This window comes from Schistocerca nitens, chromosome 2 (assembly GCF_023898315.1).
Source record: "Schistocerca nitens isolate TAMUIC-IGC-003100 chromosome 2, iqSchNite1.1, whole genome shotgun sequence".
NCBI classification, from domain to species: domain Eukaryota; kingdom Metazoa; phylum Arthropoda; class Insecta; order Orthoptera; family Acrididae; genus Schistocerca; species Schistocerca nitens.
Window position 1 is genome coordinate 322,615,211 of NC_064615.1, and position 13,624 is coordinate 322,628,834.

The window sequence follows — 13,624 nt, forward strand, 5'->3', positions numbered from 1 at the left end:
TTAGTGTCTTAAAACGAAACCTCTAAATGGCCTGCATGTAGCCTCGTAGGTCTAAATAATGCTTTTATATATTTCTATGTCTCTTAATTACAAAAAGTGTTTTATGTTTGTTCTGTGGACACATTCCACATTATAACATTTAATGTGAATTTTGTCTATGATGCAAGTATCCAGCTAGCTAACTAATTAACTTCAACAATATAAACAATTAATGTGCGTATAATGAATAAATTATTTATTTGTGTATAAGATATATTGTATACATAATAAAAATTTTCTATTTTTATTTACAGTAAGTGAAAGTAGAAGTAGTACAAACAAGTACATCTTGTTTCAAAACTTTTTTTTTTGTCATAGCTACTCTTTAGACATGTACTTCATAAGTTTTTACTAAAAATACCATGTAAACAATACAGAATCATCTTTCAGATGATGAGTATGAAATATGCCCATTTAAAGAGCCATGCATATAAGTTTAAGAAATTTGTATGTGAGCTACATGATGCTGCACAAATAATTTTAAAATATGAAACACATTACAACAAAGCCTACAAAAAATATAGTGTACTGTCTCTTTTGTGAAAGGCAGAGCAATTGGTGTTTCATAATTACATTATTATATCACAAATAGTGCTTTCTATTTACTCGAGAGCTTCCAACTGTATTCATCATTGTTGTGACACGTCCTGGGCACATGAATAATATATTATTATGACATAAAATGAATGCCATAAATAGTATTAAACATTACAACCTTTTGCACTTTTCAGATGCCTGAGTAAAATTGGAAATAATAACAAAATTAATGTAATTATGAATAGTGAAATTGCTATTACATAAAATTAACAGGTATATAACTGTAATTAATTATTACCTCATTCGTACATCAATGTATAGTAATAAAATCAGGAATTTTACATGTAAAAAAACTAGGTAACTGTGTGTTGAAAAGGTTAAGAAATATAAGATATAGGTTTTGAATGTATCGGTTTATGAGGTAATATTCTATTATTTGACAGGTATCTTCTCACTTAAGTATTGACTGTCATGACAATTTATATTGTTCCAAGTACAAACAGTTCAATTTTATTTCATTCTACCAGTTGCTATATTACACAATATACTAAAATAAAATAATTTTTAAAGATTATAAAATCTCAGTATGAGAAAATTGCTATTTGGAGTATTTTGAAGTAACAGCAGTAGTGAAAGCAGTAGAGAGCATAGGACAAAGAATTCTCAGTTCACATTCGCAACTTCACAATAGCTTCAACAGTATCTCGCAGTTCCTTACACATGTAACATGGTAACTATGGTGGGAAACAAGAGAGCTTGATAGCATAGCAGTAATATGCGCTCTCTTCCTGAAAGTATTCTAAAAAGAAACTTTCTACTTATCTGACAGGATGCTAGTTTTCTGATGATTACCTGCTTGTGGTGTTCATTGGTAAATCCAGTACAAAATTAATTTCAGTGTAATAAAGCAATATAAATTATCTACCAGTCTCTGTGTGCATGGCACACAGTTTGCACAAAAACGTCAGTATATTAACGTGTCCAGAAATTCACCTGAACAGACAAAATATGGTATTACATTTAACTTCATTTCACATCAAATTGTCTTTCTCATGGACAGCTGAAACAGCAACTTGTAAAACTGTTCTTGATATGCTTCACTTTTAAGCAAGCAGGAACTACTCTGCCTTCTTCTACATTACAATGACAGATCTACAATTGTATAACTGTCATGGTATCATTGCACTTTGATTCAAAAGCTGTAAAAATCACTACAAAAATCTGAGATTTCTTGAGAGAAATAGCAGTCTCTTGGTTAGAAAACTTCACAGAAGAGTTTTTTTACTTCTGAGATTTGAGTGTCTACATCACTGGTACACCTTTTATTGTGGGGTAAAATTATATTGCTAAGAGCAAAGAAGGTTGACTGAATGCGTCTCTCCCCAGCAGTTGTTACTGCTGCTGTTGTGGCTGTTGTTCTGCAAAAACTGCATATGGTGCTTTGGTGAATTTGATGAGTTCATGGTGTTTTCTGAATTTGACTCGGGAAACCTGTAAAAAAATTTAAAGAAATGTAAATTTTGGAATGATTTATTTGTTTTGTCAATTAATAAATTAATCACATCACTTCCAATATAAGATTGGAATGAGAAATTGCATTGCTTGCACCAATAAGAAATAATACAGCAAAAATGCCTACATACTTTAAAGGGGAACACAACAATATGAAAACTATTTGCACAAAACTGTAAATTCATAAAAAGGAATGAAATGAGTTGCAAAGTAGATAATTCAAAATAGCAATTATACATGATGGTTTAAATGAATGTTTAAGGTAGGAAGAAATAAATTCCACTCCAAATCTCAGGAAAAAATAAAGATGCTCTCAAACAATTAAAGCTGAAGGAAGTGTGCATAAATAATTTATCAGGTCAATGGTGTGGACCTGCTGGCCTAGTAAAAAGGTGCATCATTAACAATTCGTAGCCTTCTGTTAAACTTCCTTCCATGGAGTAGGCATAAGTGATTGCTTGTTACAAGTCAGATATCTTGCATTGAGGTTTTTACTCTAGTTGGGCTGCCTCAAATGAGACACAATAAAGTCCCAGGAAATGGAAAATCAAAGGCAGAAACATTATTCTAAGCTCCAATCCTTCTTTGAATGAGTTTCAGAGTAATTTCGTATCAACCAGAATGTAGCAGGAGCACAGAGAAGTTTCTAGTAAATAATCTTGGAACCAAGTGTATACTAAATAACATACGAAACACCTTTAGTTAATCTCTTAAAATATGCTATTAACATTCCAAGTTGTTATGCAGACATTTTAACATGAGATCTAGGTGGAAGGTGTTGAACTATGGATGCAAAAGATTCTGGTAGAGGTCAGGCCTGAGCTCCACATTTATGATACAGCTAAATTTAGCAAGCATTTACAAGGTAGTTGTTACCAAATTTTTAAGTACTCTTGCCATATGTTGTTTGTTGCTTGTTATTTGCTTTTCTCAGTTTTATTTGAGTAAGAGACTAATCCTGGTCCATCACAAGGTTTGAGTATGATTTTCACAGCACCAGAAGGGACTGGCAATCCCTGTGACCATGTGTCAGTTCTGCTTTTGCAAAAGCATTGAATACAGGTGTAGGCTGCCAGCTTTGCAACAGGGAGGTGGGTTGTTTTCCCAAGCATTACTTGTCTCACCTTGAGTGCTCTCAGTTCTCATTCATTAATGCTCATGGCTGACTGTCATGTTACAGTGTCTGCACTACAAGATGTTGGATGTATAGTGTAGTACAAGGAGGAGAAGGAAGGATGAAGAGAGAAAAAATAAAAGAGAGAGAAAAGAAGTATGAAAAATTCTTCACACTATTTAATTATGAGAATGCACAACAGGTGTAAAACAAAGCAGAAGGCTGTAGGTAAGGAGATGCTGAATGACACATATTTACCAGTCAAGAGAACAATGCCTGCAGCTTTCAACTACCTTATTAGAATCTTATTGGAAGATCTCACAGAAAACCCAAAGAAAGTTTGTTCATATGTAAGGATTGTTAGAAGTACCAAAGGCCATCTCCAGACACTTATGGATGACAAAGAAACTGTAATTGAGGGAAGCAAAAGTGCTTAATGTCATTTTCAAATGTTCATTTACAAAGGGAAACTCAAGAGAATTACCCCAATTTAATCCTCATACCACTGAAAAGATGAGTTAAATAAGTATTGGTGTCAGTGGCATTAAGAAAAAGCTGGAATCATTAAAATTGTACAAGGCTTCAGGTTATAACAGAATCCCTATCAGATTTTATACCTAATTTGCAACTGAGCTAGCCCCCATTTTAATCATAGTACAAGGCATGTTCAGAGAGTAAGTGTACAAGATTTTTGTATTTTTTTTTAGAAAAAGTGTATTTGAGAGAAAATTACAGGGTACTGTTAATACACGTGTTGACTATTTTTCCATATAATCGCCATCCCATTCAATGCATGTGCAGAGCTGTGGCATAAGCTTAGTTATGCCCTCCTCAACGTACTCTCCTGCTAGCTCCTTCCCCCACTTTAGAGACTCTTTCTGCACAAGCATATCAATTGAAAATTTAATTCCACTCATGTATGCCTTCAGAGATTTCTTACTGACATCTTTCATGCAACTGGACAATACAGCATGAGTTTATGTAATGCCGTGTTCCTGCAATACTCACTCTGGTGGGGGCACTTCTGCTACCACTCAATGTTGCCAACCCTCAAAAAACAAAAACCCACAGAATGCTATGGCAACAGTGCACTTACTTCCTGAACATGCCTTGTATACTGTAGATCCCCCAAACAAAGAACTTTACATACTAGCTGGAAGAAAGAACAGACTATACCCATCTACAAAAGAACAACAAAATTATCATTTAATAACCTTGACACCCATCTGTTGTAGGTTCTTAGAACATAATATGAGTTTAAATATAATGATTTATATCACACAGAATGAATCACTCCATACCAACCAGCATGGATTTAGAAAATATCAGTCACAAAAAACTTAACTTGCGCATTTCTCACACATCATACTGACAATCACTGATCAAGGCAATATGTAGACACAGTATTTCTCAACACCCAAAAAGCATTTGAGTCAGAACAACAATTATGTTTATTATGTGAGGTATGTTGTATGGGGCGTCAAGTGAAATTTATGACTAGACTGAGGATTTCTTGAGAGGGAGGACACAGCATGTTATCTACGATGGAGATTCATTGGCAAATCTAGAAGGACTTCAGGTGTATCCCAGGCAACTGTGTTGGGATCCTTGTTGTTGCAACATAACAGACTGACATTCACCAAATGAACAGTATGATACACACCTTCAATACATGTCATGATACACTAGCATATTTCATTTTTCATAGTTAATCTTACAATTATTTTATTGCTTCATAGTATTACATTAGAGCTATTTAATTATGTTCACTTTTCCGTAATTTTTCTCTATAAATGAAGTCCTGCCCAGATGAATCAGTAATAGGGATAAATGAAACACTGAATTGTTAGCATTACATTATTCATATAATTTTTGTAAAACACATTAATTCTGGAAAAGTTACAATTATTAGAAGACTGTTAATACTAACTATTATTCTAATTCATGTGGGCAAATGTCAGAACCCAAAGTGAACAAGAAAAAATATATTATGTGCAATAATTCTTGTAACTTAATAATAAAAGAAAATGTTGATAAAAAATCGTCACTGTAATAACATCAGTTTAAAACATCAAGTGAATTTTGACATGAATCTTGTAGCAAAATCATTTGGAATATGAAATTGTAACAACATTGTAAACCTTAACAAAGAAGAGAGAGTCTTGTCAGAACAGTTGACTTCAGTTTGTCTATGTTTGTCTTGCATCTTACAGAGACTATCAGAGTGAAGGAGGTGAAGATCATTGACTACTGTTTTCTTTGTGCTGTGTCCGTATATGGGCATGCTTCCTTGTGGTGTGTTTCAGATACAAATCTGCTCATTGTCTCTGAATGTTCTACACTGACTACTTGCCTCCCTTGCTCACTGGTTAAGCTCACGGCCGAGTGCTCCTCAAGTGACACCCTACGCACTCGCAATAGCTGATTGATGCTGTATTGGAGAAACTGTTGCACACTCTTTGTGCACTGTATCACCTCACAGCTCACTCCTGATGCATGTTATTAACACACCCGGCACAGCTGACACACCGCTTTGGGCCTCAGCATCCACACACTAAGGTTAGTGACATTGTGTTTCCCAGTGTATTGTCCACTGTCCCATGCAGTGACAACTGTATTCCTTCTTCACGTGTGCAAGATGTACAATTAGGTACGATCATTAATGGCACCTGCCATACAGTGATCATGATGGAAGGCCCTCCCATGTGCTACAAAGCGTCCTGCCTCCCACCAAAGAAACTACACCATGTGAAAGTGGCTTTTAATGACCTTTTAAACATGGGTATTGTAAACCCCTCAGACAGTAAACGGTTGTTACCCATTCACCTTGTGCTTAAGAAAGACAAGTCAGTCTGGTAGGGTGGTGACTATTGGAAACTTAATGCTTGCACCATTATTGACAACTATCCTACACCCCATAATCCAGGACTTCGCCCAACTGCTGATTTGCGCCAATGTTTGGTGTTCTTGACTGCCAGAAAGCATATCTTCAGAACCCTATGTTCAAAGATGACATTGCTAAAGTGGCAATCATCAGACCACTTGGCCTATTTGAGTTCTGCTTTCTGCCTTAAAAAACAAGGTCCAGACATGGTAAAAGTCTTTGTCTCTATCTTGTTCAGTCTCTCATTTTGCTATGCCTACCTTGCCAATATCCTGATCTTCTGACCTCTGTTGAGGAACACGGGCACCCCCTAGCCTAGGTTCAGGCTGTCCTGAGAGACAACAGCATAGAAATTAACCACAACAAACTGCAATTGGGCCATGCGAGTGTAACCTTTCTCGGTCACACCATCACCGCTGACTGCATCCATCCAATGTCTGATCAGGTTAGTTTCATCCATGATCTCTCCCTACCCATGGCATACCACAATCTGCACCATTTTCTGAGTATGGTAAATTTCTGCTGCAGACATTTTCCCCATGCTGCCTCCATCCAGGCCCCATTTACAAATGCTTTGGCCGGGAAAAATACCTTTGGGAAATGAAAAATGCAGTGGTCAGATGAAGTGATTCAGGTGTTCAATGCCCTCAAGATTGTACTTTCAAATGCCGTCATGCTCATGCACACAGCTCCAGGTGCACACATCTCTGTCACAACTGATGTGAGTAACACTTCGGTCAGCATTATTTTTCAGCAACACGTTGGCAATACAACCAAGTCATTCTGGTTCTTCTCGAGGAAACTCAGGTCTTCCCAGTGCAAGTGGTCAGCAGCTGACTGTGAGCTACTCATGGTTTATGAAGCAATGAGATACTTCCACAATGACATCGAAGGCTGCATATTTACAATTTTTATAGACAATAAGCTATTTGCTGGTGCTGTTGGCAACCCAGCTTGGGATCTTCCTCCAATGAGATTCCGCCACATGGACCTGATTAGCCAATATACCACTGACATTTGGTACATCCAGAGGATGGGAAACATGATTACAGATTACCTTTCCAGCATGAATTCCATCACTTCTCCTTTGGACTTGGATGATCTGGCATGGTGACAGACAGACGACGTCAAACTTCAAAATCTGTGACAGGACCCTAACCCGGTGTGACCTTGGTGTTCCACTGCCTTCCAGCTCACCACTCCTTATACTGATACGTCTCTGGTCAACCTCTGTCCCTTTGTCCTGGCCATGTGTCCTTGAAGCAAGGTCAAATGTCAGGCAGAATCACCACAGGGCGAATTTGACATGCTGAAGGGATGCCTTCGACATGTGCACATCAACATAGTGGGCCTACTTCCGCCATCTGAGGGGTATAAGTATATTCTTTCAGTCATCAATCAGGTAAGCAGATGTCTTTCAGACATCACGGCCGATTCAGTTCAATGTGCTTTCATCTCCATATGTATTACACACTTCAGGCGTCCCTCGTCAATTACCACCAATAGCTTATGTTTCCAGAATACTCTCCAAGTCTGATATGAACTGTCCAACTGTGAAGGAATGCCTTGTAGTTGCCTGGGACATTCATCACTGTACAGACCACCACTCTCTATGCTGGCTGACTAGCTTGAAGAATCTATAAATCTGGTGGTGAGAGGGTCACAGAGGCTTTAGGAGTAAGACGCCATAGAGATATACTAAAACCAACACAGACACAATGACACCAACTGCCTTTCAAGGGATTGTTTGGTGAAACACAGCAGTATGGACAAAATCTCGGTAATCATGCATTTAATGATATTTCTCTTGAACAGAGAAAATATCTGGGATTGCGGAAAACTATAGAGACCATGAAGAAGGAGGAACTGACCAAAGGAGAATTCCAAGTAATAAATGGAATATTGTATAAGAGAAGCTGTGGTCCAATGACGCTGAAATAGTTGGCTGTAAATGAGCTGGGATGACATGCAACCATCTTAAAGCAATTCTATGACACTTTCAGTGCTGCATATTGTACTCCATTAACAGTGCTAGATGTTGTACTTCACTAATGAGCATGCTTTCTAATTTGAACTTGAATGTGGCTATGACATGTTAACATGAACTTAATTTCACATTAACAGAACATTTCCTATTGGAATAACACTACTGCCAATGACATTAACACAGTTCTCTTTGATTTTGTATTGTAGTTTGTATGCTGATGATTCATGAAGGCTCTAGGCCCAGTCAGATGCAGGTGTAACAGGCCAGGTCTCTACTGATCCATTACACACTTTGTGAGCCAGTGTACAGAATGCCAGTGATGGGAGTACATGCTGCAGTTACATCCAGGGCATCTATTGTATTTCCAACACCACCTGCAGCAGTGCCATTCCACCATATTTTAATCGAACTCTTGGGTCCCAAAATTTGATAAATGACGTTCAATGAATAATGGCAGCCCTGATTACCTCACCTGCTACACTGTCATCAAAGTTGTGTTGTGTGCTGAAGTTAGGAAGTTTCAAGATTCCTTATACTGTAGAAGGCATCATTTTGAAGCTCAGACCACACTTTGCAATGATCTCTGACCATGGAAAAAGTTTTCCAGTCGAGACTAGTACCAGATGTGATTCATTGTGTTATCACCTACAGTGTGACAACTGCTACCACCCAAAGATAAATGGCCTGATAGAACACTTTAATAAGACACTGGCAGATATGCTTTTATTGTACATTGATGTTAAACAGAGAGATTGGGATACAATACTGTCCATCACGACATTTGCATATAACACAGCAAAACAAGGTTCTATAGGCTTCACTCCATTTTTTATGCTACACAGTCTCAAGGCTTACACTGATACTCACGATGACTACATGAATTACCTCATCACTGAAGAAGCAAAACAGCTTGTTTGCATATGGACCCTGGACGCCCTGGAGGGGGCTGAGAGCTCTATAACACCAAGCAACAGTGAGTGAGATACAGCCCAGGAGACTTTGTGTGGATTTTTATGACTGTGCAGGAAGTTGGTCAATCAGAAAAGTTAATAAAGCATTACTTTAGACTGTATTGTATCCCTTGTTGTTTGTTGAGTGTCACATACAAAGTGGAAGATTATGACCCTTCACCAAGAAAACAAACACACAGAAACATCATCCACGTCCTTTGAATGAAGCTCTGCTACAGTCCTGAGTGCAGATTGACAAGGGGGGTTTCTTATTCAAGGAAACAGGAAACCTGATTCATCATCATGAAGCTTCAACTGGAGAGACTACCTTCAATGCTCGTCACAGTAAAGAGGATGTGATAATGCAACAAGAACATAAGGATCCTCCAGTGCTGCTATAAGGGGACCCAAGACAAGACCCATATCCAGGGTGCTCCAATGAGAACCTCTGAACAGTGGGTCACTGTTTCTCCAGGAGAGGGAGCAATGCCTCAAGCTGTGTTGTGCACCTTGTGAAGTTGTGGTTAGTCTTTATGGCTGACATGCTGTGGGTCACAAACCCCACAACCAGTAAACATTTTTCATTTAGTATTTATTGTGTCTGGAAGGTTCTTGAAATTTCTTATGTTTGTAACGACTGTGTATTCTGAGGTATTTGATGTTTGTATAAATAGCAGTACTATCTGTCCAGGACTTCAGTTCTGTTTTATGTGTATGTTGATATCAGTAATAAACCTTCTTTCAGTGCTGTATATTGTACTCCATTAACAGTGCTAGATGTTGTACTTCATTAATGAGCATGCTTTGTAATTTGGACTTGAATGTGGTTATGACATGATAACATGACCTTAATTTCACATTAACAGAACATATCCTAGTGGAATAACACTACTGCCGATGACATGAACACAGTTCTCTTTGATTTTGTATTGTAATTTGTTGTGCTGATTATCTCTGAATGTCAGTGCAAATGCAAATAATGTTTTAGAGTCTCAGACAACTTTAAAAAAAAAAAAAAATTGCTACTTCTGGCTAACACACTGCTTTTATTCCAATGTATACCCTTTTTTGTATCACCAGTATTAATTTTTTTTCTGTTTTGTATTGAAGTGTCCTTATATTCAAGAAATAAAACTTGTACACCACAAGCTGCTATAACTTGTTACGAGGGCTGCCCAGAATGAAATGCACAGCATTTTTTTCTTCAACAATTCTTTATTGAACATTATGAGAATTACACTCATGAAAGAATGGTGTTTTATCTACACACCGTATTTTTCCATGTATCTCCATCCCATTTATGGCCTTCCTCCACTGCGAAACAAAGGCATACCAATCCCTGTCCTGGTGGCAGAGCCAGTGCTTCACTGTGCGAATCACCTCCTCATCATCCTCAAAATGTCTTACACAAATGGCATCCTTTAATCTGTCCTCACAAATGACAACATCACCTCACTGCCACATGACAGGTGTGACAACCGTGGATGGTCTCCCAGACCGCTGCAAATCACAGAGCTCCACCAAACCGCCTACTGATGACCTCACCCTCTGTGCATAGCGACTAACTGTACTTCTGTTGACAGCAGATGCTCCATAGACTTTGTACAAGTGTTTGTGAATATTCCCCACAGTTTCTTTCTCTGCAGTGAGAAATTATATGGCAGCATGTTGCTTGTAACATACATCACCTACAGACACCAGTTTGAAACTGTCTTGCAACTACACTATCTGTCGGAAGTGATGGAAACTTACCATGCTCACTCAGAAAACTTCAAGTAATACATAAGTAATGGTTCACATTTGTAGAATTGTTTTTGGCTGAGAAAAAAAATGTGGTGCATTACTTTCTGGGACAACTCTCGTATAAGATCATAAGCTTGGGTCCAAAACAATCTAAACACATGCATTTTCAAGCTCAACCCATGAACAGCAGGTAGCATTAATGATTAATTTGCAACAATATTTTTAACAGAATGTTATTTTGTCATTGGTGCTGATATGACTAAAGAAAAGTTATTTCATTTTTATAAGACTGTTTCGTACTTACTCTAACTCATAATTCTGTGCATATGAAAAACAATTACCTTGCAAAGTTGGTGTTGACGTTTTCAGTGCTGTCTTCTTCAAAACTGACCTGGAATATAATGAGAAAATACGTTTGGTTTCAAAAGAATAAAATGAGGTGAATGAAAATATTACAAAATACATATGTCTATCCAAAACTGAAATAGCCACTGACCAACCGCAACACTGCAATCACACATTTGCTGTGGGAATGAGCATAAGTAGATCCCATGTATGAAATGTGATGTCACAAGAACTGAAATGCAATGTACAGAAAAATAATTAATTCAGCTTTGTATGCACAGAATGGCCAAATTGTTGGCTTAATAAAAAAAGAGGAAATTGTGATGTTCTGTAAGCTAGATAAAACAAGAAGGATCATGATGACTACATGCTATCTTAGTGCTTTCTGGAAATGAATAAACTCCTGTGAAATGAGCACATGGCACATTCCAGGTGGTGAAGACTCCATTATTCCAAAAAACAATTCAGGTGATGGCCTGTTTTCAAGAATCACGAATGCCAGAATATGTCATCTTACAAATACTCCTAGAATTCAGGTCAGTATGCTGTTTGTATGCTATTCTGCATACCAATGCTGAACCACAGCAGTATTAGTAGAGTTGATCAATGTATAAGGAATAACAGTATAATAGCAAAAACTGACATTCTCAAATTTGTATAATGTCACTTACTTTGGTTCAGAAAGGTGTCCTCAATTCAGCAATACAAATTTTCAATAACATGCCAGCAGCCATAAAAAGTTTAACTAATAACAAAGTTCTGTTTGAGAAGTCTCTCAAGGATTTATTGGTGGTCAACTCCTTCTACTCTATCGATGAATTTCTTTGCAGAAGTGATTGATGCATGTTGTTATTAATGATATAACATTAAGTGGATATTGCATACAATCTGACTTGTGTACAAATTTTGTGCAGTAATATGACATTGTAAATAAGAGCCATAAAATGTTTTTTATTTTTTATTTGATGATGTATAGCTTCAATAGCATAACAATTATGGTAGGCACCTAAGTGAAATGAAATGAAGTCCCATGCTTCTTTACAGAGTGTAGGGGAACGATGTGGGAGACCCGCACCGCCGTACCAGGCAAGGTCCTACTGGAGGTGGTTTGCCATTGCCTTCCTCCGACCGCAATGGGGATGAATGATGATGATGAAGACGACACAACAACACCCAGTCATCTCAAGGTAGGTGAAAATCCCAGACCCCGCCAGGAATCGAACCCGGGACCCCGTGCTCGGGAAGCGAGAACGCTACCGCGAGATCACGAGTGGCGGACTAGGCACCTAAGTACCTGACATTTAATATTTGGTGACAGCTTTTATATCCTTTTAAATGTAAATGTGCTTAAGACATTTTTTTTACCAATTCCACATCCACAAGAGCAATTTCATTTGGGATCTGCAGAAGGTACATTAGCATATCCGTTCTTGTTTTGTAAATATTTATTGTGTATTCTTGTTTTCTGACATGTTCCAGATCCCAGAGGCTCTCCTCACTATTGGATTGGAACAAAAACTACATCTACTCTAATGTAAATTTCATTATGCACAATTATAAGGAAGTTAGCCCTACAAATAACCTTCTCATCTATTTAATGACAAAATTAGTGATAATGAAAAGACGTAGCAAGAGTCTATTTTGCCGGCCAGAGTGGCCGAGCGGTTCTAGGCACTATAGTCTGGAACTGCGCAACCGCTACGGTCGCAGGTTCGAATCCTGCATTGGGTATGGATTTGTGTGATATCCTTAGGTTAGTTAGGTTTAAGTAGTTCTATGTTCTAGGGGACTGATGACCTCAGAAGCTAAGTCCCGTAGTTTTACAAAAAAAGTCTATTTTACCTTTAAGTAACATTTAACTTATAGAAAAGTATTAATCATTTTGTAATATAACACGTAATTATTGTGGTGTATACAGCATGCATTTATTTATCATTTATTTTTAATTCTTTGGATGACCATATTGCCTTGTATTTCTCACACCTACAAAATTTTGGTTAATGCAGCAATCATTTCTTGCTTTACAAATTAAAGAAAAGCTGATTAGTTGCTAAGAGACCTATTTGTTCAAACTACTATTACATTTCAGGAACCAACGAATAAATGTAAAGGTTAATGAAAACTACAGATTACAACTGAGAGCAGTAAAAAGGGCATGGAATCTAGCTGATGGTGGAAATGTAATGACACAATTAATATTTCTCTGAAGTTTGCACTCATTGCTTTTACTTTGATATAATTGTGTATAATGTTTATCTCCACTTCAGACTTCTGTACTTTAGGTTAAGAATAGACTGGATATTCATGAATAAATGTCATACATATCTCTACCTCCCAAAATTTGTTAGTTTTCAAATGGGTGTTTGAATGTTAATTGAATACAAATGTTTGAATTTCCACACTAAATTTATCAATGAATATTAACTTACTTTGTATGTCTATCTGTATGACATTTATATGATTTTGGGGACATAAGTTCTATTATTCAAAGATGTAACATACACATAATATTT

General features: G+C 37.3%; 1 protein-coding gene across 1 annotated transcript in view; it reads right to left on the minus strand.

The window, feature by feature from the left end:
- Positions 1-292: 292 nt before the first annotated feature.
- The window catches only part of LOC126236110 (low density lipoprotein receptor adapter protein 1-like), a 190,545-nt gene continuing 177,213 nt past the window's right edge, over positions 293-13,624 (minus strand). The window contains exons 7-8 of the mRNA XM_049945180.1: positions 11,108-11,157; positions 293-2,067 (exon numbers count right to left, since the gene is read on the minus strand). Coding sequence (XP_049801137.1) covers positions 1,923-2,067; positions 11,108-11,157 — 195 coding nt within the window. The 3' untranslated portion in view covers positions 293-1,922. The remainder of the gene's footprint in view (positions 2,068-11,107; positions 11,158-13,624) is intronic.